Source organism: Nicotiana tabacum, chromosome 18 (genome assembly GCF_000715075.1).
Source record: "Nicotiana tabacum cultivar K326 chromosome 18, ASM71507v2, whole genome shotgun sequence".
Lineage (NCBI taxonomy): Eukaryota > Viridiplantae > Streptophyta > Magnoliopsida > Solanales > Solanaceae > Nicotiana > Nicotiana tabacum.
The window spans coordinates 156,246,420-156,271,372 of record NC_134097.1 but is presented as its reverse complement, the minus strand read 5'-3'; the positions used below and the strand labels follow the sequence as shown (position 1 = coordinate 156,271,372).

Below are 24,953 nucleotides of genomic sequence, written 5' to 3'. Positions count from 1 at the left end.
ACCATAAAAGCCATATCTCGAACCTTCAGATATGCATAACTCTATTGCCTGGACTGAGCTGTACGAAGCCTATCTTGAATAATCCTGACCTTATGCAAGGCCTCCTGAACCAGATCCGTACCCAACAACCGAGCCTCTTCCGGCTCAAACCATCCAATCGGAGATTGACATCGCCTGCCATATAAAGCCTCATAAGGAGCCATTTGGATACTCGACTGGTAGCTGTTGTTGTAGGCAAACTCTGCTAAAGGCAAGAACTGATCCCACGAACCTCCAAAATCGATGACACGGGCTCGGAGCATTTCCTCCAAATCTGAATAGTCAGCTCGGACTGCCTGTCCGTCTGAGGATGAAATGTTGTACTCAACTCAACCTGAGTGCCCAACTCTCGCTGAACTGCTCTCCAGAAACGTGAGGTAAACTACGTATCTCGATCCGAAATGATAAACACAGGCATACCATGAAGACGAACAATCTCCCGGATATAGATCTCAGCTAACCTCTTGGATGAATAGGAGAGTGCCACAGGAATGAAATGCGCTGACTAGGTCAGCCTATCAATAATGACCCATACTGCGTCGAACTTCTTCCGAGTCTGCGGGAGTTCAATAACGAAATCCATAGTAACTCGCTCCCACTTCCACTCGGGAAGCTCAATCATCTAAAATAAACCACCAGGCCTCTAATGCTCATACTTAACCTGCTGACAATTCAAACACCGAGCCACATATGCAATGATTTCCTTCTTCATTCTACGCCACCAATAATGCTGCCGCAAATCCTGATACATCTTCGCGGCGCCCGGATGAATAGCGTACCAAGAAATATGGGCCTCCTCTAAGATCAACTCTCGGAGTCCATCCACATTAGGCACACAAACTCGACCTTGCAATCTCAAAACTCCATCATTATCTAAGGCAACCTGCTTGGCACCTCCGCGTTGCACCGTGTCTCTAAAGACACACAAATGGAGATCATCATATTGTCGATCACGGATACGCTTCAATAACGAAGAACAAGCGACTGTGCAAGCTAGCACACGGCTGGGCTCAGAGACATCCAACCTCACGAACTGATTGGCCAAAGCCTGAACATCCAAAGCAAGTGGTCTCTCACCGACCGGAATATAAGCATGACTGTCCATACTGGCTGACTTCCTACTCAACGCATCGGCCACCACATTGGCCTTTCCCGGGTGATATAAGATAGTGATATCATAATCTTTCAACAACTCCAACCACCTCCTCTGTCTCAAATTCAACTTCTTTTGCTTGAACAAATACTGAAGACTCTTGTGATCCGTGAACACCTCACATGCCACGCCATACAGATAATGTCTCCAAATCTTCAATGCGTGAACAATGGCTGCCAACTCTAAATCATGAATCGGGTAGTTCTTCTTATGAATCTTCAAATACCGCGAAGCATAAGCAATGACCTTACCATCCTACATCAACACTGCACCAAGTCCAATACGAGATGCATCACAATAGACTGTATAAGGCCCTGAACATGTGGGCAAAACCAACATTGGTGTCGTAGTCAGAATTGTATTGAGCTTCTAAAAGCTCAACTCACACTCATCCGACCATCTGAACTGGGCACCCTTCTGGGTCAACCTGGTCATCGGGGATGAAATGGATGAAAACCCCTCTACGAACCGGCGATAGTAGCCTGCCAATCCCAAAAAACTCCAAATCTCTATAGCTGATGCTGGCCTAGGCCAGTTCTTGACTGCCTCAATCTTCTTCGGATCCACTTGAATACCCTCTGTTGATACAACATGACCCAGGAATGCAACTGAACTCAGCCAGAACTCACACTTCGAGAACTTAGCATATAGCTGACTATCCCTCAGAGTCTCAAGAACCACTCTGAGATGCTGCTCGTGCTCCTCCCGGCTGCGGGAATATATCAAAATATCATCAATGAAGACTATCACGAACGAATCCAAATAAGGCTCGAACACTCGGTTCATCAAATCCATAAAAGTTGCTAGGGCATTTGTCAACCCGAATGACAACCAAGAACTCATAATGCATGTACCGAGTACGGAAAGTTGTCTTAGGGACATCGGATGACCTAATCCTCAACTGATGGTAGTTAGATCTCAAGTAAATCTTTGAAAATACTTTTGCACCCTGAAGATGATCAAACAAATCATTAATCCTCGGCAATGGATACGTATTCTTGATCGTAACCTTGTTCAACTACCGGTAATCAATACACATTCTCATCGACCCACCATTCTTATTAACAAACAACACCAGCGCACCCCAAGGCGAAACACTAGGTCTAATGAAACCTTTCTCAAGCAAGTCTTGCAACTGTTCCTTCAACTCTTTAACTCAGGCGGGGACATACGATACATCGGGATAGAAATGGGCTGAGTGTCCAGAGCCAAATCAATGCAAAAGTCAATATCCCTGTCGAGTGGCATACCCGGCAGGTCTGAAGGGAATACCTCAGGGAACTCACGAACAATAGGCACATAATCAATAGAAGGAACCTCGGCACTAGAATCACGAACATATGTCAAGTAGGCCAAACATCCCTTCTCGACCATGCGTCGAGCCTTCACATACAAGATAACACTACGGGTAGAATGACCAAAAGTCCCTCTCCACTCTAAATGAGGCATACCCGGTAAATCTAAAGTCACAGTCTTGGCATGACAGTCTAAGATAGCATGGTAAGGTGATAACCAATCCATCCCCAATATAACATTGAAATCGACCATGTCTAAAAGCAACAAATCTACACGAGTCTCAAGACCCCCAATCACCACAACATAAGAACGATGGACTTGATCGATCACAATAGAATCACCTACTGGTGTAGACACATAAACAAGAACACTCAATGAATCACTAGGCATGATCAAATACGGTACAAAATAAGATGACACATACGAGTATGTAGACCCTGGATCAAACAACACTGGAGCATCTCTATCACAAACCAGAACCGTACCTGTGATATCTGCATCTGAAGCCTCAGCCTCGGGCTGGCTGGAAAAGCATAACATCGGGGTTGGGCCCCACCACCCTGAACTACATCTCTGGGATGGCCTACAGCTAGCTGGCCTCCACCTCTAGCGGCCTGAGATCCACTTCTAGAACCTCTACCTCCACCTCTAGCACCTCTACCCCCACCTCTAGCTGGTTGGGCGGTCTATGGAACACCTGGTACCTGAACCATAGCGCGAGAACCCTGCTGCTGCGACTGAGTACCCATTAACCTCGGAGAAGTCCTCCTGATATGACCATACTCACCACACTCAAAACATCCACCTGAGTGTTGTGGCTGAGGAAACTGAGACTGACCTTGGTGACCCAAATAACCACCCCAAAAACTCTGGAGCGGCGGTGGTGGTGCACTATAGGACTACTGATCAGAATATTACATCTGCAGACCACGACTACCTGAAGCACTGTGAGAAACCTGAAGAGCTGACTGAAAGGGCTTAGGAGGATGGCTTCTACCATATAAATCTCTGCCTCCAAACGAGGCACCACAGAATCTACCCGAATGATGGGGCCTCTTATCCGACCCATGACCACCTCCCTGCGACAGAACCATCTCCACTCTCCTAGCCACATTGGTCGCCTCCTAAAAAGTAATCTCACTCCCAGCCTCCCTAGCCATCTAAAGACGAATCGGCTGAATAAGACCATCAATAAACCTCCTCACCCTCTCTCTCTCTCTCTCTCTCTCTCTCTCTCTCTCTCTCTCTCTCTCTCTCTCGGTAGGAAGGATGACAAGGGCATGGCGAGCCAAGTCGATGAATCTGGTCTCATACTGGGTAATCGTCATGGAATCCTGTTGGAGATGCTCAAACTGCCTTCGATAGGCCTCTCTATGAGTAATGGGGAGAAACTTCTCTAGAAACAACACTGTAAACTGCTCCAAGTCAAAGATGGTGATCCAGCTGGCCTAGCCAAGCAATAATTTCTCCACCAAGTCGTGGCGGATCCAGACAAGCGAAATGTAGCAAAATCGACCCCATTGTCTCAACAATACCCATGTTCCTGAGAACCTCGTGGCAGCTGTCTAGATATTCCTGGGGATCCTCAGTAGATGCACCGCTGAAAGTAGAAGTGAAGAGCTTGGTGAACCTATCCAGCCTCCACAAAGCATCGGCAGACATAGCTGCTCCATCGTCGGTCTGAGCTACCACACCCGGCTGAACTGCTCCAACTGGCTGAACCACTAGAGTCTGAATCTGGGGAGCTACCTGCTCCGGAGTGCGGGTAGCAAGAGTTTGGGCCCCTTCTCCAGCCTGAGAGACGGTTAGTGCCACAGGAAGCAAGCCTACTCGGGTGACACTCTCCATAAGACCCATAATCGTACCAGAGCATCCTCAAGAACTGGGGTAGCAATAAACCCCTCTGGGACCTGAGCTGGGCCCACCGGAACTGCTGGGGACGGAACCTCCTCATCAAAATCAACCTGAGGCTCCATCACTGGTGGTGCTGCTCGAGGTTGAGCTCTGCCCCTACCTCGACCTCTAGCATGGCCTCGACCTCGCCCTCTGCCCCTCGTGGGAGCTACTGCTGGGGGTTCGGGCTGCTGAGCGGTAGATGAGAAAGCATGTGTTCTCGCCATCTGTGAAGGAACAGAGTAGAAATTCAATTAGCATTAAGAAACAAAATCGCACGACAGGAAAGAACAAACATGAAGTTTTCCTAACTCTATAGCCTCTGGGGATAAATACAGACGTCTCCGTACCGATCCCTCAGACTCTACTGAGCTGGTTCGTGAATTGTGAGACTTATGTAACCTAGAGCTCTGATACCAACTTGTCATGACCCCGATTTCCCACCCTCAGGAGTCGTGATGGCGCCTACTCGTAGAAGCTAGGCAAGCCGGGAAAATTTGGAAATCTTTAACTACTTTATTTTAAGCCTTTTAACAACTTGCATTAACAGGTGATAAACATTTAAATAATAGAGGAAGATGAAATTAAACGGAAGACTTAGATGAATATAATACCAAAATCGATACGAAAAGTCAACATATGTCTCTACCCAGAAACCGGTGTCACAACATTCACAGAGCGTCTATGACTACTACATACAAATGTTTGAAGGAAAGAAACACAATATGTCTCGGATACAAGTGAAAACAGAACATAGTAATAGGTAGAAGAGACGTCGTGCCTGCGGACGCCTGCAAGACTACCTCGGAATCTCTGTGGACTAAAGGCTGGCTCCCAAGCTACTGACCCAATGCTGCTCCGGAATTTGCACAGAGTGCAGAGGGTAGCATCAGCACAACCGACCCCATGTGTTGGTAAGTGTCTGGCCTAACCCCAGCGAGGTAGTGACGAGTCTAGGACCGGACTCCAGATAAACCTGTGCAGTTATATAACATATGGCAGAAAATAAACAAGAATAAGCAGTTTAAATGGGAGGGGGTACATGCTTCGGGGAACATATCAAATCCAACAGCAACTTAATAAGATATGAAAGGACAATTCAATAGCTACAACAATACAATAACAATACTGTTGTGGCGCGCAACCCGATCCCTTATCATTTAATATTGTTGCGGCGTGCAACCCGATCCACATATATAATTGTTGTAGCGTGCAACCCGATCCAATATAATATCTGTTATGGCATGCAACCCGATCCAACATAATATCTGTTACGGCGTGCAACCCGGTCCAACATAATATCTGTTGCGGCGTGCAACCGATCTATAAATATATATAATATCTGTTGTGGCGTGCAACCCGTCCCAATATACAGTCAACAGTGATCATAATAACAGTCCCGGCAAGGGGTCAACAATAAATTACACTATCCCGGCAAGGGAATTCAACAGTACAAGTATATACGTCCCGACAAAGGAGAATTAGTTATAATCAATATTAACTCAACTCCTACTCATCTCAATTATCACCATTTCTCAATCATAAATATCTTCCACGAAAATAAACTTAAGAATTTACTCATTATCAAGAATTCACCCACTATAGCATTTGTAATATCATTTAAGAATACAACAAGTATCAATTTAGGACTCACGGTCATGCTCGACACCAACGTATAAATACTCGTCACCATGCCTATACGTCATACTCAACAAGAAGCAATTAGCAAATAGGACTCAACTCCTAATCCCTCAAGCTAAAGTTAGACCGAACACTTACCTCGATGCCTCGAACACAACTCAAGTTCAATTATAGCTTTACCCCTTGATTCCTCCGCCAATTCGCTCGTATCTAGCCACAAGTTACTTAATCACATCAATAAACGCTAAATGAATCAATTTGAATGCATGAAGATGAGTTTTCCAAAGTTTTATCCAAAAGTCAAAATCGCCCCCGAGCCCACGTGGACAAAACCCGAGGTTCGAACCAAAAACCGATTACTCATTCCCCCACGAGCTCAAATATGTGATTTGTTTTGAAATCGGACCTCAAATCGAGGTCCAAATCCCCAATTTTTGAAAAACCTAGGTTCTACCCAAAACACCCAATTTCTCCCATGAAAATCATTGATTTGAAGTTGAAATCATGTTAAAAGATGTTAATGATTGAAGAAAACTAGTTAAAAATGACTTACAATTGATTTGCAGAAGAAAGGTTGTTTGAAAAATGGCTTCTTATGTTTTTGGGGTTTTGAAAAATGAAAAATGACTGAAAATTCCGTCTATTTATACCCCTCTCAGACCCCCTATGCGGACCACACAAAATGGACTGCGGCCGCACAGGCCTTCCTAAGGGTACTGCGGTCCAGTGCCCTGTGCGGACCGCACGAAATGGACTGCGGCCGCACAGGCCTCCACCGCGCACCGCGCAAAGTCGACCGCGGACCGTACTGGCCCCCTTCCGCGGTCGCACACGTTTTTGTGCGGACCGCACTGGCGGGTTCAGAGACCTGCAACTTCTCTGAGCCTGCAACATCTCAGTTTTTAAGCCTAAGACACCCCGGAACCTACCCGAAACTCACCCGAGCACTCGAAACTCCAAACCAAGCGCACACAAAACCTCAAAAACATCCACGTACTTATTCGTGTAATCAAATCATCAAAATAACATTATGAACATCAAATTAAATCTCGAGATCAACGAAATTTTCTCAAAACTTCTTTAAATATCAACTTTGCAATTTAAGTCCGAATCACGTCATATGACATCCGTTTTTCACCAAATTCCACAAAAACGTCTTAAATCATATATAAGACCTGTACCGGGTGCAGGAACCAAAATACGAGCCCGATACCATCATGTTCTAAGCAAATTTCATTTCAATTTTTCTTAAATAATTTTCAGAAAACAATTTCCTTTAAAAATTCATTTCTCGGGCTTGGGACCTCGGAATTCGATTCCGGGCATACGCCCAAGTCCCATATTTTCCTACGGACCCTCCGAGACCGTCAAATTACGGGTCCGGGTCCGGGTCCGGGTTCGTTTACCCAAAACGTTGACCGAAGTCAAATTTATTTATTTTACATTCAAAGCTTATCATTTTTCACAGATTTTTATATTTAAGCTTTTTGGCTACGCGTCCGGACTGCGTACGCAAATCGAAGTGACTCTAAATGAGATTTTGAAGGCCTCGGAAACACAGAATTTAATTTAAAGCAAAAGGTCATCACAAAAGAAGAGTGAATGGGTTTTAGCATTGGCTTAATACTTGCTGAATTACATCGAGAGTGAATTCACAAAATCAGACGTAATTATTAATGTGAGAGTTAGCTTTTCTTTGATATATTTACTGATAATTATGTGACAAGTCAAAATGAGAAAATGTATGTCATTGAAAATATAGTTCCTTAATTAATATTTTATTATGGAACTATTATTAAGAAAAAGCTCGGTGAAGAACTTTGTATATTATTCTTTTGAAGATAAACGATCGTATAATATATTTATCGGGGGCTTGAAATTATATAAATATGAAAAAAGTAAACTTTCTCAATTATAACATGCTTAGTTAGGTTTTCATCCAGCCGTACCAACAAAATCAGTGTATTTTCATAAATGGGGTATGGGGAGGGTAGTGTAATGACCCGACCGGTCGTTTTGAGCTTTTGCGCTTCGCTCGCCAGTTTTCGGGCATGACTAGTCTCGTGTGATGTATTATGAGTTATGACTTATATAAATCGTCGGTTTTGGTTTTCAAGGTAATCGGAATGAATTTGGAGGAATAGTTCTCGGTTTGAAGCTTAAAATTTGAAAGGTTTGACCAAGTTTGGACTTGTTTGTATATGATCTCGGATTGGAATTTTTACAATTTGATTAGCTCTGTTAGGTGATTTGGGACTTAGGAGCGATCGGAATGTACTTTGGAGGTCCGTGGAAGGTTTAGGCTTGAATTGGCGAAATTGGAATTTTGGCGTTTTCCGGTTGATAGGTGACATTTTGATTTAGGGGTCGGAATGGAATTCCGGAGGTTGGAGTAGGTCCGTTGTGTCATTTGTGACGTGTGTGCAAATTTCAGGTCATTCGGACGAGTTTTGATAGACTTTTTGATCGAAAGCGGAATTTGGAAGTTTTTGGAGTTCTTAGGCTTGAATCCGATGTAATTTTGGTGTTTTGATATTGTTTTGAGTGTTCCGAAGGTTGAAACAGGTTTGAATGATGTTATGGGATATGTTGGCATGTTTGGTTGAGATCTCGAGGACCTCAGGTGAGTTTCGGATGGTTAACGGATCAAATTTTGGACTTTGGACTTGGCAGTTTTGCTGGTTTTTGTTGCAGACATTTTTGTTCATCGCGCTCGCGAAGGGTATTTTGTGTGATGATGATTTTCGTTCTATGCATTCGCGAAGGGGAACTGGAGGCAAGGGAGGATTTGTGCTCCGCGTTCGCGAATTGGGAGTCGCGATCGCGAAGGTTCGTTCAGTGGTGCATCGCGTTCGCGAGATGGTCCTCGCGTCCGCGTAGGAGGATCTTTGGTCAGTAGCAAATTGTGCTACGCGAACGCGAGTGTGTGGCCGCGTTCGCGAAGGGTTAAACCTGGGCAGTATTAAATAGCCAATATGCGACCCTTCTTCATTTTTTCACCATATTTGAACGGGATTGAAGCTTTTGAGAGGGATTCTTGAGGAAACCAAAGGGTAATCTCTTGGAGGTAAGATTTTTGACTTCATAACTCGTTTATATGTGATTAAAGGCCTAATTAGTGGTGAAATTTTGGAAAAAATCAGTGCAAAATGGGTAATTATGGCTTGAGATTAAGAGACCTTTGAGTGGGGATTTAAGGGGCCATTTGAGGTCCGATTTTGATGTTTTTTTATATGGGTAGACTCGTGAGAGGATGAGGATTTTATTGATGTGATTTTTATCGAATTTCGAGACGTGGGCCTGGGGGCCAGGTTTGAGCAATTTCGGGATTTTTGATGTAAATTGGATATTTTCGAGTGGGCTTTATTCCTTTAGCATATTTTGATGGTATGAATCTGATTTTGGTTAGATTCAGAGCAATTGGAGACTGATTCGAGAGGCAAAGGCATCACGGGCTAGAGTTTGGACCGGATCGAGGTGAGTAATGATTGTAAATATTGTCCTGAGGGTATGAAACCCCGGATTTCACATCGTTGTGCTATATTGAAGTGACGCACATACTAGATGACGAGCGTGGGGTCGTGCACTGTTAGAGATTGTGACTTAGTCCATCCCGAATGACTGTTTTACCGCGTATTTGATTAAAAATTATTTGCTATCATCATGTTTTGGGCTTAATGCCATATTTGGGCCTCGTGCCAACTATTTGGACCCTTAGGAAATTTTTACTGCTATTTTCTCATTGTTTTGATTTTATATTTGTACTCAGTCGTGCTATATTATACTATTTCATAACTCAACCATGTTTACTTTGTTTTAATATTCTAAATGATATTTTGGGCTGAACATCATATTTTACTGTGCCCAAGTGGCTTTTAGAGATTTCTGACTGAGTAGGGCCGAGGGCCTGTGTTGTGAGGATTATTATGGGATCGGGTTGCACGCCGTAGCAGTGTTGTACTGATTTGTGATTATGAGGCCGAGGGCCTGAGTTGTTATGCCACGAGGCAGCTTGATATGAGGCCGACAGCCTATTGATTATGCCACGAGATGGCTTGATATTGCTCTTGGGCCATAAGGGGGCCCTCCCGAAGTATGTACACCCCCAGTGAGCGCGGGTACCTAGTGTGTTATGTGATATAACCTGAGGGGCTGATGTTGTTCCATGTTATTGCCCGAGGGGCAGTTCTTGATTTATGTTATGCCATAGGGGCTGATCACGAGTGATTGTGAGGTAGCCCGAAGGGCTGATTACGAGTGATTGTGAGGTAGCCCAAGGGGTTGGTTCTATTGATATTATGCCCGAGGGACGGTTTATGGTACATGTTTTGCCGAAGGGATGCTTATGTTTCTATCATGTTTGCTCACTATTTTATCACTCATTTGAAACTATTGAAAATTATTTTTAAAAGGTTTTCTCCGAAACTGAGCATGATTTACGAAGTAAATGATTTCTGTATTATGTTGGAAATATCATGTATTTGTTGTAACATTTTGACGTGATTTGCGTGCTTTTTTACTGCTCAGCTTTCATTTACCTTTATTACTCACTGAGTTGGAGTACTCACATTAATTCATGCACCTTGTGTGCAGATTCACGTATTTCTGAACCCAGTAGCGGATGTTGATTGCTCAAAGGCAGAGTCATCAGAGTTTAGCAAGGTAGTTGCCCGACGTTCGCAGCACCGCTTTTCTCCCTCTTGTTTTCGTTAGACTGTATTCAGTACACTGATCAGACTTTTCCGTTGTATTCAGACCTTAGTAGATGTTTGTGACTTGTGACACCCCGATGTCGGGCTTGTATATTATTTCTGCACTGTTCATTTAGACTTATATTATAAAATATTTGTTTAAATTAAAGGCTTAAACATGATTCTTATTGATAAATGGTTAATTTGGAAGTTGTGTCGGCTGGCCTAGTTTCACGATAGGCGTCATCACGACCGGGTCGGTTTTAGGGTCTTGACAGGTAGTGTGTACGTAGACCTTACCCCTACCTTATAGAGATAGAGAGGTTGTTTCCGATAGATCCTCGGCTCAAACAACAGTGGAGACAAAGCAACAAGTAGCAAACAATAGTAACAACAATATATTATGGTAACGGTGCGAATGACGCAGCATAATAATAGTAAAGAATCATGAATAAGATAATACAAAATAGTCATAGTTCTACTGGTAAGCCTAGGAGGAATATACTACTATCTGTCAGCCTACAACCCTAATCCTCGACCTCCTCGCCTTTCTATTGTAGGTCATATCCTCGGTAAGCTGGAGCAATGGTATGCCTTGCCTAACTATCTCTCCCCAATACTTCTTAGGCCTACCCCTTCCCTTCTTCAGACCCACCATGGAGAACCCCTCACACCTCCAGACCGAAGCATCTATGTCTCTCCTCTTCACATGCCCGAACCATCTCAGCCTCGATTCCCGCAACTTGTCCTTCACAGATGTCACTCCTATCTTGTCCCAAATAACTTCATTCTTCATCATGTCCTTCCTGGTATGTCCACACATCTATCTCAACATCCTCATTTCAGCTACTTTCATCTTCTGGACATGGGACTTCTTGACAAGCTAGGACTCAGTTCCATACAACATAGTCGGTCTAACAACCATTCTGTAGAACTTGCCCTTGAGTCCAGGTGGCTCATTCTTATCACACAAAAACCCTCGAGGCAAGCCTCCATCTCATCCACCCCACTCCAATACGATGATTTAACTCTAGAAACTAATATTAAAAAACTAAAATATATTATTTTTGGTAATACTAATAATTGTTTATTATATTTATTTTTATGTATTATGGTCTAGCTAGCGTTCATTTTCATGGTCCATAGCTTAATATATGCTTCTTTTTCTTTTGCCTTTTCTTCTTATAGTTTTTCTTTCATTTTATTACTATGAATTTTAAAGTATTTTATTCTAATATTTGAAGTTCTTTTAATTTTTTTATTTATCCTTACTTATATGATAAAAATTAATGTAAAAAAATGACACAAAAATATACTATTGGTTTGACGCATACATCAGTGACAGCCTCAACAATCTTTTTCTAATTATAACTCTTCAAATATAATTAAAAAATGTATCAACGACTAAAAGATTAGCTCTTTTTAAATATCATTTGACAATCAATATTAATTTTTCGACGTGTTTTTATGCAAAAAGAATATGTAATAATAAAATTATGTGCAATAACTATCCTAAAAATTAAAAATTAAAAACGGTTAGAATCAGATTTAGAGAATCTAGCCATCTGGGCCTATTCCTGGGCCTTTTGAGTTTCAATGTATAGCCCAAATACCTTCAAGCCCGTTTACTCTATTTTCTGGCCCAAAATCCAAAATCGAGAAAACAGCCCACCAATTGTATTTAAGACTAAACCCTAAACCCTTCTAAAAATCTCAGAACTTTGTCTCTTCATCTCTTTCGAATTCTTCCATTTGTTGTAAGTTCTTTCGCTCACCTTAATTATGTTTTTTTGATGATTTTTACTGTTTAATTTGTATGTTATTTGCTTCTCTTATGGTTATGGCTTGAAACTGAATAATCTTTGCAAATTTAGAGTGAAAAAAGGAATAATAAACAATGAAAAGATCTGGGTTTGTTAAAAAAAACTAGTTTTTTGTTGTTGTATTGTTAGTGTTCAGTTCCTGTGTGAAATTTGTAAAGTTCAATTTGTGTTGGTGTATTTATAGCGTTCAGTTCCCTGGTTGAATATTAAAATTTTTAATCATTTGCAAATATGGAGTGAAAAAGGGAAAATGAAAACAAAGAAAATATATGGGTTTATTAAAAAGATGAGTTTTTTGTTGCGAGCAAATTCATACTGCAACATATAATACAAGAGTGTATATTATAGGCCCAATATTTAGCTAATTAGCTAGCACTAATGCTAATCTAGTTAGTCAACTCATATTGTAATTGGTTATTATTGTTAGCTCATGTATCCATGTAGTATGGCTAACTCCTACAACTTCACCTAATAACTATTTTATTTGCATCATTTGTGTTACTTATCAAAGGAAAAAAAGGATAATTTTTTGTTGCTATGTTATTAGTGTTCTGTTGGATTTTTAGTGTTCCGTTCTTGGGTTGAAAGTTGTAAATTTCTCTCATTTACTTAAAAGCATTCTAGTTTCTAAACAATGGGTTACAAATCGTACCCTTTTCATAAATGAGAATTTGAAAAACCCATTTAATCTGAATAAACATTTACTGTCAAATCATCCCCAACCCGCCTCCCTTTATTTGAGCTTGGGACGGGCAATTTGAGCTAGGATGTGAAGCTCACACAGGAGTTAGTTGGTAACTCTAATATTGTCTTTTCTTTATTCTTATCAGAAAGTGCGAGTGTATGATGGTTGAGGATGAATTGGCCGTGATGAACCCAGAGAATGAGGATTCCGACCCAGAAACCGAATCAGAAGAAGAAGATGAAGAAGAAGAAAATCAGCAAGTTGTGAAGTTGGCTGAACCTTCAAAGACTGCTGTATATAACAGGGACGGTTTGCTTGAAAGGCTGGCAGATATCAGTTGGCCCGATAATGTAGATTGGAGTCACAGGCTTAACATCGACAGGGAAGAGCAAGAAGTGGTGGATGTGAATGATGACTTGGCGAGGGAGCACTCTTTCTTCACGCAGGCGTTGGATGGTGCACGCCAAATGTACCTCAGCTTTCAGTCAAAGGGTGAACCTTTTCTGAGGCCCACTGATTATTATGCGGAAATGGTGAAGACTGACACGCACATGGAGAAAGTTAAGGGTCGACTCTTAGCTGAGAAGAGGAAGATGGAGGAGTCTGAAGAGAGGAGGAAGGCGAGAGATAACAAGAAACTGGCCAAGGAAGTACAAGCACAGAAGATGAAAGATAGGGCAAAGCAGAAGAAGCAGGATATTGAGTCCGTTAAAAAGTGGAGGAAGCAAAGGCAGCAGAGCGGGTTTGATAAGGATGGTGCTGCCGGCCTAGATTTGCCTTTTGATGAAGATGGGACTAAACCGTTTCAGAGATCAAATAAGAAGAGACCTGGTGTATCTCCTGGAGATCGTTCAGGGGGAAGGGCGACATTTGGTGGGAAAAAGTTTGGTGGAAAAGGGAAGGGTCCAGACAAGAAGAGGAAAACCAGGGAATTCAGGGACTCCAAGTTTGGATTTGGTGGGAGAAAAGGTTTAAAGAAGCAGAACACTGCTGAGACTACTAATGATTTCAAAGGATTCCAAAAGGGTGAAGTTTCTGGAAAAAACAAACGCGCAAAGAGATGATTCTGCTTATTACTTGCTAGAGTTTGCTCTACTAGACTAAAGTTATTCCTTTGTAATGTGGATGAAATTTAGATTTAATTGAGAGCTTTTCAAACAGAATGAATTAATGTCTCTTGTGGTAAAAGTTTTTGCAAATTGTTGGTCAATCTGACTGTGGCTTGGAAACTGAATGATGTATTAGCTTTGTCTTCTTTATTTAGCATTATATACCATATTGAAGTGTAACTTTTCCTCCGGATAGGAGTCTATTGTTCAATGTCATTTCATTTATTTTGTTTTCTCTCTAGTAGTACTACTTCTCTCTTTATGTGTCTCCGCTCTAAGGTTTCATTATATCGTCATTGCATTTCAGGTTATTAACTTTAGCTTTCAGTTCTGGCTACAAGTTGATGAAACCTTGGGTTCTTTGCCATCTGATTGACCAGTGAGTTCTAAACTCAGCCAAATTTATTGCCCTTCACTAGTAGGACATTATAGCGATGATTATCTTGTCATTGTAGCTTTTTTTGTCTAAACTCACCCAAATTTAATTGCCCTTCACTACATTTTTATCCATGGATAGCACTCAAAGCTAATAGTGTTTCTTCCACTTTATAAGTATGCATTCAAGATTTAATATTTTCTTAAGTTTGAGAGATTTTTCACCTATATGTCCATACTTCATGTTGAAAATGTTAGATTCAGTTTAACTTGTTACTTACATGTTACATCTGCCATTGCCTCCAGACTTTGAGCAAGCACACCACACTCTAGAAAGTTGGGACATTGCATACAAGAGAACAATTTGTCTACCAGCTAGGGAATATTATGAGTAGCAGATCAGGTAAGTGGATTATGGATAAGTTAGATGGTGTTTTATTTCTGACAAAAAGTTATTCAAAACCAAAAGCTTTCAAAAACTCATCTTTACTTCTCCACGGTTTTTGTTGCCACCTTACTCTCCAAGTATCAAAGCAAAATGTATGTCACAGCCCTTCAGGCTTTAAATCATTACATCTTAACATTATAAGTGCATATATGTTGAATAATCAAAATCATTAAATTGTGCATTCATTTATGCCAAATCAACTAAACTGTGAATCACGAATATAGCAGTAAGTGATACATACAAAAAATCAATGTCTTTTTCAACTTCTCCATTGACCTAATTTTGCAATGAATGATTGATATTGGAATGATCAGTCCCAAAATCTTCCTACGGGTGAATAGCTTGTGTGATGGTCAAATAATTAAATTTAATCTATAGATTCCTCATTGGAGCCCAGTTCCTCTAGACATGGAAAATTAGGTGGCAATGACAGTAAGGGTTTTTCTCCCGACAATCCTTCCATTGCCAGCGCTAAAGAATACCCTAAAGCCCGAGCCACTGGTACTGCAACTGCATTTCCTACTTGCATGTACCTATGAAACACAAAACAAATTCAAGTCAGAACCTGCAATTAAAAGGTTGTTGCTATATATTTCCTAGTACAACATTATACAACAACAACTACCCAATAAAATCTCACAAAGTGGGGTCTGGGGAGAGTAATGTGTATGTAGACCTTACCCCTACCCTGATTGGGCAGAGAGGCTGTTTCCGATAGACCCTCGGCTCAGAAATATGAAAATAAAAAACAAGAAAAGACAATTCATTAGTAACTCCAGTAGAAACCGTAGTAGTAACAGAAGTATAACAACCAAAAGATAAATGACATGCAATAACAGTAACCAGTATCTAACACCCGGGGCTAAGATAAACTGCAAGCCATCTAAGATCAACCCTAATCCAACTCCGCTTCACCCCGGGTATAAAGTAAGGAAAGCTCTACTACCCCCTAACCTACAACCATAATGTTTGACCTTCAGACCTTCCTATCAAGGGTCACGTCCTCGGAAATCTGCAATCGTACCATGTCTTGCCTGATAACCTCTCCCCAATACTTCTTAAGCCTCCCTCTACCTCCTCTCATACCCACCACGGCCAACCGCTCACACCTCCTCACCAGAGCATCAAGGCTTTTTCTCCGCACGTGCCCGAACCATCTATGCCTCGCTTCCCGCATCTTGTCATCCACAGGGGCCACGCCCACCTTGTTTCGAATATCTTCATTCCTAATCTTGTCTATCGTAGTGTGCCCGCACATCCACCTCAGCATCCTCATCTCTGCTACCTTCATCCTCTGGATATGATAGTTCTTAACCGGCCAACACTCCACCCCATACAACATGGCCGGTCTAACCACAGCTCTATAAAACTTACCCTTGAGTATCGGTGGCACTTTCTTGTCGCATTATATAACTGAAAAACATTCCTCTAGAAATTAGACTCTTCAAGCAGGATATTTTTCGGACAAAATTTAGCGTGTCCAAATTATATGTTGATATAGCAAAGGCTAAATTGCATTCGACCAAAACAGCTCAAATAAATCTCTCTACATCTGAGCAGTCCCTTAAAACTATAGGCTGATCTCTAAGTTAAATTTGGCATATTCAGTATTAGTTTCCTGAGTTCAACTCGAGCTAGATTATATTCTACATGTCATATCATAAAAACATGCATGAGCAGTTGTTAGATAAGAGTAAGCTGAAAAGTGTTTGCAGATGAGTCATTAAAGTAGATCACACAAATACAACACCAACTGGTCACTACTTTGATTCAATAGTTACCTTTCTTTTATTGGCCCTGTCAGTTTGTAGTAGTCAGGTAAACCTTGCAGCCGTGCATTTTCACGGATAGTAAGAACTCTGTCCTGCTCTGGATGTAATATGACCTGAAAGGAGATCAAGAACGACAAAGGGCATCAGAACACACCAAGTGAAGAAGCGCATGTTTTATTTTGAGACAACTAGCAAAGGCAAAGGTACCTGATTGTGGGGTTCTGCTCTTGTAACAACTGTTGGAACAATTTCATCCCACCATAAACGACCAAATGGCCTGCATAATTTCAAATACCATGACAATAGTAGAGTCATTATGATAGGTAAGGGGTAGTGCAAGCTAAATCAAATCAGGAAAACATTGTATCATTACTTTGTGGAAGTACCACGAACAAAAGTTATCGCATAGTCAGGGACCTGTGAGTTTGAAAAATCATAAGAAATAGAAGAAAAAAAATGTCAAAATAGACTGCTCCCACAAAAAGCAAATTATACCAAAGGCTTTCCCGAAGCAACTTTTACTCTTTCTACATCTGGATCCAATTCAACAGTATTGTTAGCACGAACACGAACCCCAGGCAGGTCCCTGAAGTTTGCACCCTATAATCATGGAAGAAGGAATCAACAACCTAGGGACATGTTCATATCACTACCACAAATAGCAGGATATAAAAGGTGTAATACCTTCCGCTTGGGAATTTGACATACACGCTCATAGTCATCTTCATTTAACCGAAGGGGCCGATGATCATACAAAACAGACCCTAATGTCCCTACAATATAAAAATGCTATCAAAATGTACAAAAGGCTTACACCACCATCCGACATATCTGAAGGTCTAGATGCCTTGGTAAAATGCTGAATTATTTCAGGTAAAATCTAGTTAAGCCATAGAAAATTTCAGAATGAGAGTTATTATTTTTGCCAAAGTTTCCAACATCTAAAAGGTGTGACTTTTTGAGGATTAATTTCATGTTTTACCCGTTATAAAAATTAAATAACAAAATTATATTTTAGCACATCAAAATAACTGAATTTTACCCCTTATAACAGGAAAGTTAAAAAATTATCTATTGTAACATTAAAGCAACTAAACTATGTGTGAATTGGTTGGATAATACAAATGAATAGGACAAATTTCCGGCGCTGATTATTGATTCCCCCTTCTTAATTTGTTTTTGCTTCATAAAACATGGGAAGTCAAAATTTCTGTATGATAAATTTTTTATTGTCATTTGTATTTTCTGTGCTAGAAATTTGACATTCCGGTCATTTTTATTTTCTGAGAGATCCACGCAAAGGTCAACTATTTTTAATATGACAAAATAGTTTTGCAACTTTACTGTTAAAGTGCGTAAAGTTCGGTTATATTAATGTCATAAAAACTAGTTTTATGACTTTACTCTTATAATAGATTAAGTTCAACGATCATGCATGAACGAAAGCAAAGATTCTAAAGAACTATTGAACGAATAGAGAAAAGATAACTCAAGAATAGATTCAAAAGTTAACAGAAGGAACGAATGAAATTCGAAGAATACACAATTCAAGAAGAAAATTATAAAGTTGAATAATAAACTTAAACGGTGATCTAGGAATAAAAATAAGATATCATACATGATCACATAACAGGCATACATAAGCTAAAGTTGCAAGCTTTCACATTTATTAACAAGTCCAAGGGCACAACTAATGAAACGTCCCAGGTTATTATGCATCGCAAATATCAAATGATTTTGACTTATAGAATTTTAGGTACGTGTGGTAAAGCTACAAATATCACTGATCAATGTGTAGGGATAGCAACATGGCCAATGTAAAAATCAGCAGATATTGTAGCCTAGCAATCAACGAAATAGACAAGAACGAGACACCGTAGTTCAACTTCCAATAGAAATAAAAAAGGCTAGGTGATTTCTTTTTATTTGCCCAATCTTTGATGGGAAGACTTAGTATCTTGGGTGGTGGTGAAATAGTTAATGTGCCACAAGCTGACCTGGAAACTATAATTATCCAAGAAGGGTACAATGATATCACACTACAGCAGTCACTCCAGACTATGTCATACTACTACCAAGATAAATGGACTCACCATCTCTCCTTGATCTTATGAAATGTTGGAAGGCAGATTTGGGTTCATCAATATAAGGCATCTCGTCCTTTGGTTCGTCATTTTCCACCTAAATTCAAAAATATTTCCATAAAGAAAGGAACACAATTATGTTAGGCATATGCTTAATCAATTGGAAGTATGTCCTTAAGGCAACTTTGATATCTATTACATACAGGAGGAAGATCTGAAATTGCATCTTTAAGAAAAAGTTCTCTCTTTAGCTCGACTTTCAAGGCCTCATCATATGCTACGACATTTAACTGCATTCAAATACATATTCATATTCAGTAAAGAGCAAATATAACAGAATCTATGGTGTTAAAATAATTTCAATAGACTACCTCAAATTCTTTGGGCATTCCACCCCTCACAACAACATTATGTGTGGGCAATGGATATTGTGGCAATTTCTGCAAAACAAGATGAGATTTAAAGTGAGAACAAGGAAGAACAAGAAAATAAATATATCAAATTAATTATTCTTTTACCTCTGAAGGAAGAGCACCCCACATGAAGACACGCCTACGAAATTGTGGAAGTCCATAAGCCCCGGCTACCATCATTCCCATCCGTGTTTGGTAGTTCATTCCAACAAGTCTGCCCAATGCATATCTTCCTAGAAACCCATCTGCGAACTTGACCAAATCTACTACGTTTTCCATTAATACGAATCGTGGATTCAAGAACTCCACAATGTCCATGAATGTTTCAAGTTGTTTATTTTTTGAATCTCCTAATGGATTCTTTGAGTTCCTAAAGCGATTAAACCCGCTTACTCCCTGACAAGGAGGTCCCCCACATATGACCTCTACTTCCCCCTAAGTACAACCAATAGAAAAGTTAGATTCAATGCATTACAATCACAAAGATAAATTCATATAGTAGAGATCCAAAACTAGGCAAAGATAGAGAGAGGCAACTTACAGGCAATGGCAAAATACTTGCTTTGAAGCCCTTGGCCACAAAGTCCTTTATTTTCTCTTGGCAACCACTATAGGTAAATATAAATTTTAGATAAATGTATTAATAATTCAAAATATGGATTCACAATATGGTAGTTAGTTTGGAATTCATACTCTAAGCCCTCTATTGGCTCCCAAGTGTCTTCCTCTTGGCCATAACCCTTCCAACGTACCTTGTCATAAATAGTAATAAAGTGATTTAAGGAACCAACAGAAACACACTAGCTTATCTACAAAATCTTGAGTTGTTCACCGGAATTAGTCTACAAGATATAAACAAAGAGTTCTCTGTAAAGTAGCCAAGTTAGGATGCAAAGAGTTCCAACATGGTGAATAAATACCTTAAAGTAAAGGCCAGGCTTATTTATTTCCTTTGGGTCTCCATAGCAAATTTCTAAAAGCTCTTCCACCTCAAAAATTTCACCTTGTTCATCATCACCAGATCCCTCATCCTCATCTCCATTATCATTGTTATCTTCCTCATCCTCATCTCTTACTTTCAGAAAAGGGTGTGTCGGGGTATTATTTCTCAACAATGAACAAGATGCACAAAGCTGCCTCCACTCCCTCAAAAGTAATAAGAAATCATCAGCAGACTCATTTCTTACCTGCATAACACATATAATATATTCATTTAAAGAACAAAAGGAAGATAGATAAACATAATGTGTTATCACTCATTACCGCAGTCTCTGGATGGTTCCATTTCAAGCTATCACAGGCATATTGATTTAGGTCAACAGCCCATTTCTGCAGTCAAGATAGATAAATAAATAAATCTACCTAAAATAGTGAAGACATAACAAAATATATAAAAGCATCTTTTTTTATAGCTTAATCTTTAAGATAAAGTAGATTAACCTTTAATATAAAGTAACCACACATTTCAATATGATATCAGAACATTAAAAGTATTGCATTCAAATCTCACTGCCACTCTACGTCCTTCCACAAACTTGGCTAGTTAAAGTAGTAGGCGTGCATGTGAAGAGGTATGTTGAAGGCACATTCAAGTAAATAAAAGTGTGTCATCTTTAATAGTTCAAACTTTTAGATAAGGTGGTTACACAATTCAACAAAAGCAAACATACAACTAGGGAAGGGCAAGAACAACCATATTAGGTAACAAAACATACAGTAACAAGCTTAACACCACCAATATCAGCACCAAGGCACAACCCAGTGGACATTGCTCCACAACCTGAATAGAGATCCAAGAGGTTCTTTTCAAGCTTCTGTTCTTTGACATCTACAGTATCACTATCGCTAGATATGGTAGAATCTGATTCACTAATGGGGCTTGAAACATCTGCAAAAATAGCAGTCCCTGTTGTCTATATTATCAGAGAAATATCTATCTTATGTGCTTGGTATAAAGGAAAATTATTTCTTCAATAATTATTTTCTTGAAAAATAGTTTCTAGTGTTTGGTTGGGAGAAAGAAAATAATTTCTGAAAAACTATTGTTAGAGATTGATAACAATGCCAACAAATTAAAGTAGTGCTTTGCTTTAAATATTTGATTTGATTGTTGCGTGTTGTTTAAAATTGATGATAATATCTAAGTATTGACCAGAGAAAATAAAACTAAAAGTTGAGATACTTGTAAAGGAAAGTGATTTTGGCCCAAGAAAATGTGTTGACAAACCAAACAAAGCCTTTAAATTACTACACTTGAAAAATACCTTGTGGTAAGCTAACAAATGATGAGTATGGAAGCAGGTACATCATGTCATAGTAATAGTCAGAATTTGATCGCAAACTTTCCTTGAGCGGTAGCCTTACCTACAAAGAAAATCCAACACGTATTAGTGTTGCTTGTTAAAACCAAGAGCGCCAATGTATCTTCTTATTAAGCAAAACCTAACATACATTTGAGGGTATAGGAACAATCTTGATTTTCTTTACAAGGCAACCAAGAGGATTATCATCCTTGATTTCAGAAAAGAATACACGTTTGTTGTTGATAAACTGGTCATGAGCTTTAATTACCTAATGAAAGAACAAAGGTTAGAAGCATCAAACATCATAAGGATAAGAAGAACTAGCCTTCATAAATTAAGAATTTCTTACAGTATCCTTGGCTCTGTAAAACCATTGAGCAGTAAAATACTGCATACCATCAACAGCTTGAAAAAATTCAACAATCTTGCATATATAATCATCTTCATCGTTTGAAGCCTATAAAATTAAAAATGCAAATAATGACTGATCTATATATTGATCCATAAAATGATCGTATGCATATAATTAGAAAGGAAATATTAGGAACATTATGCATCTTATTAAGGTTGTTTTCCTACTTTAAGGTATATGTAAACATTACTTAATCCGAAGAGTTCAAGGGATAATCAAGCAACTTTTTCTGTTCTTCCTTCTTTTCACAAACAAATAGTGAAGGAAAACCTCTTACCAAAATGGTAAGAAAATCAATTAGAATCTAGAAACTCCAAACGAAATAACATAATGGTATCTAGTACATATAATAATTTTTAAAGGTGTAATTAATTCCGAACTGAAAGACTAAACTATACTTAAGCATTGTAGTATTTACCTGTACATAGGCATCATCCCCGAGATTGTAAATCTGACCATCAACCACTGCCTGGGCAAAATGACACTTAGCCTGGATTAATTGGTCAGCATCATCTTGACTGGACCAAATTCAACATATATAACATGAGGATCAGATGTCACCAACATAAACTAGATGAAGCTAAAAGACAGGAGGCAAAATCTATTGCGCAATGATCAAGTTTATGTAGCCTTTGCAAACTTACTCATTTAAGGTCATGGGTTTACCATTTGCTTTCACCCTATCCTGCTCATTGGTAAATTTAAAAAAAAAATATTACATAAATGTTAAATACCAGCTAAAAATAAACAAGAACAATATTACTACTAACGACCTCATGGACTCTAAACATTACGCATTTACTCATAATGTTTTCTTAATCAATGTATTATAATGCTAACTATTTCTCAAACAGTAATCATATGCAAGAAATGCAAAATAGTGTGCAATTAAGCAAAGCAAACCTTGTGATTAATGTAGCGATGAGGCCATTTCTGCATAGCTTCTGCATGCGAAATAGAATCACCAGAAAACTCACACTCCTGATCGTCATTTGCTTGCGTAGCTCTTCTCACCTTTTGAGCAGACGAGGATTCTTCGTTCGAGCTCTCGCACTCTGTTTCCTCAACTTCTACTTCATCTTCAACGAAGTCACACTCAACTGTAGAAGAAGCCGGTTCTACTACTGGATCCTGCTTTTCCACTGCATGTCCCTTTGACTTCTTATTCGTCGCCGCTGCCGTAGAAGCCTTCGGTGTAGAAGCCTTCCGTTTGCTTGGCATTGTGCCGCCAAAGGAAAGGGGTAGGGGTGGAGACTGGAGAGTGTGAAAAATAGAGAAAGTGTGAAGGGGTTTATATATATGTGGAGAGTTTTTGGGACTTATTGAAAATTTTAAAGCGTCGTGATGAAAGCGGGAACCCGGAATTGTAGGCATTTTCGGAAGTGGATTGGAATTTGTGGGTCACGTCCGGTTAGTGATCCGGTGTGTTTGATATGATGGGTGATATTTTTCGAAATATGTTGATTCAGAAAATATATTGCAATTGATTTTGTGATATTTGGTTGTTAGAAAGAAAAAATTGGAAAATTAATTCCATCACTTTTGGGTAAAATCATTTTCCTTCACAATTGTCTTATAGCCCGTTTGGCCAAGCTTCTAAAATCAGCTTATTTTGAGAAACGTTTTTCTCAAAAGTACTTTTTAAAAAAGTGTTTTTAATGATAAGTAGTTTGTGTTTGGCTAATTAATTTGAAAAACACTTTTGAGCAGTAATTAGTATTTGGCCAAGCTTTTGAAAATTGCTTCTAAGTGCATTCTCAAAAGTGTTTCTTAGAAAAGTGCTTTTGGAGAGAAACTATTTTTTCTGTTTCTCAAAACTGTTTCTACTTCTCCTCAAAAGTACTTTTTTTCCTTGCAAAAACTTGGCCAAACACCTCAATTTTTTACCAAAAGTATTTTATTTTTTTGGGCCCAAAAAAAGTTTGGTCAAACAGGCTATAATAGCCATTATAGTTGAGCGTAAAAGGCCAATATAGTCCCGCTTAGACTATTTAATTCATATCACTATTTCAATTTTCAACCAACACTTAGACATTACTATTTTTTAACCAAAAGATTTTGGGCCATTCTTGTTAAACGGATTTAATAAGGAGATAGAGGGTAAATCTTAGCTAAAGACAATCATTTCTAGATCAGAAATCACAAACAGGTATAAACCATTATAGTTGAGCATGAAAGACCAATATAGCCCCGCTTGTGCTCCACAATATAATGAAAGCTGGCAATTTACATAATATCAAATGGAATAGAGAAATAGCAACAGAAACGATTCACCCGATTGTAGGCTAGACAGATCTGTATTTTCTTGAGAAGGTTGAATTACACATTAATGCCAAGATTCTAAGCTCTTTTCTCCTTTTGGCGATGGGTCTGAGGTCATGGACCATCTTTCCTCTCCGAAAGGTGTGTTCATCTTGGATCTTTTTACTGTCCTACTTTTTTACTCTCCCTCCTAGTATTTATAAAAAATACTTTCATTACTCATCGGTTCTTAACCAGTGTACCCTTATCTTTGGAATATCCTGTAGAATAATAATTTAAAATGGTTAAGTGTCGAACTAGTTGTACGAGCCTCATGAATGCTCGACTTCAGCCATAACCGGACTGTTTTCCAGTGTGTTGCTTCCTAAACGTGACTTCGGCTTGGCTGAACCCAGGTTGGTCTCCCTTAAGTAGACTTCTTTTGATCAAATTTTGACTCATATAGTTAGTCCATCCGCCTGTCAAGGTCTTCTTCGTACGAGCTTGATGGGCGAACCCCGCCGATTTGTGAGTTGAGAAATCTGAGCATCTTGGTCGAGGTGCGAACCCTTGAT

At 39.6% G+C, this 24,953-nt stretch overlaps 3 protein-coding genes across 5 annotated transcripts in view; 1 reads left to right on the top strand and 2 right to left on the bottom strand.

Annotated features, from left to right (window-relative positions):
- The window catches only part of LOC107773377 (uncharacterized), a 28,458-nt gene extending 16,922 nt beyond the window's left edge, over positions 1-11,536 (bottom strand). Inside the window, exon 1 of the mRNA XM_075236462.1 lies at positions 11,369-11,536. Within this exon, the coding sequence (XP_075092563.1) occupies positions 11,369-11,536 (168 nt within the window). The remainder of the gene's footprint in view (positions 1-11,368) is intronic.
- Positions 11,537-12,380: 844 nt separating this feature from the next.
- Positions 12,381-14,565, top strand: LOC107830196 (putative rRNA-processing protein EBP2 homolog). The gene is made up of 2 exons (XM_016657679.2): positions 12,381-12,470; positions 13,367-14,565. The coding sequence occupies exon 2, from the start codon at positions 13,380-13,382 to the stop codon at positions 14,283-14,285; it is 906 nt and encodes a 301-aa protein (XP_016513165.1). The 5' UTR covers positions 12,381-12,470; positions 13,367-13,379; the 3' UTR covers positions 14,286-14,565.
- A 757-nt stretch (positions 14,566-15,322) lies between these two features.
- On the bottom strand, positions 15,323-23,577 carry LOC107830194 (DNA (cytosine-5)-methyltransferase CMT3-like). 3 transcript variants are annotated; one of them, XM_016657675.2, is made up of 21 exons: positions 23,041-23,577; positions 22,782-22,822; positions 22,556-22,655; positions 22,075-22,182; positions 21,874-21,993; positions 21,687-21,786; positions 21,138-21,328; positions 20,686-20,751; positions 20,343-20,609; positions 20,116-20,174; positions 19,964-20,030; positions 19,528-19,857; positions 19,381-19,449; positions 19,213-19,299; positions 19,019-19,106; positions 17,610-17,698; positions 17,421-17,525; positions 17,299-17,342; positions 17,133-17,202; positions 16,935-17,038; positions 15,323-15,686 (listed from the first exon to the last, which is right to left on the bottom strand). In XM_016657675.2, the coding sequence occupies exons 1-21, from the start codon at positions 23,509-23,511 to the stop codon at positions 15,521-15,523; spliced, it is 2,742 nt and encodes a 913-aa protein (XP_016513161.1). In that variant the 5' UTR covers positions 23,512-23,577; the 3' UTR covers positions 15,323-15,520. The 3 variants fall into 3 exon arrangements, with proteins under 3 accessions (XP_016513161.1, XP_016513163.1, XP_016513164.1); XM_016657677.2 differs by having other exon boundaries at positions 21,138-21,310; XM_016657678.2 differs by having other exon boundaries at positions 21,138-21,202.
- Between the last annotated feature and the right edge of the window lie 1,376 nt (positions 23,578-24,953).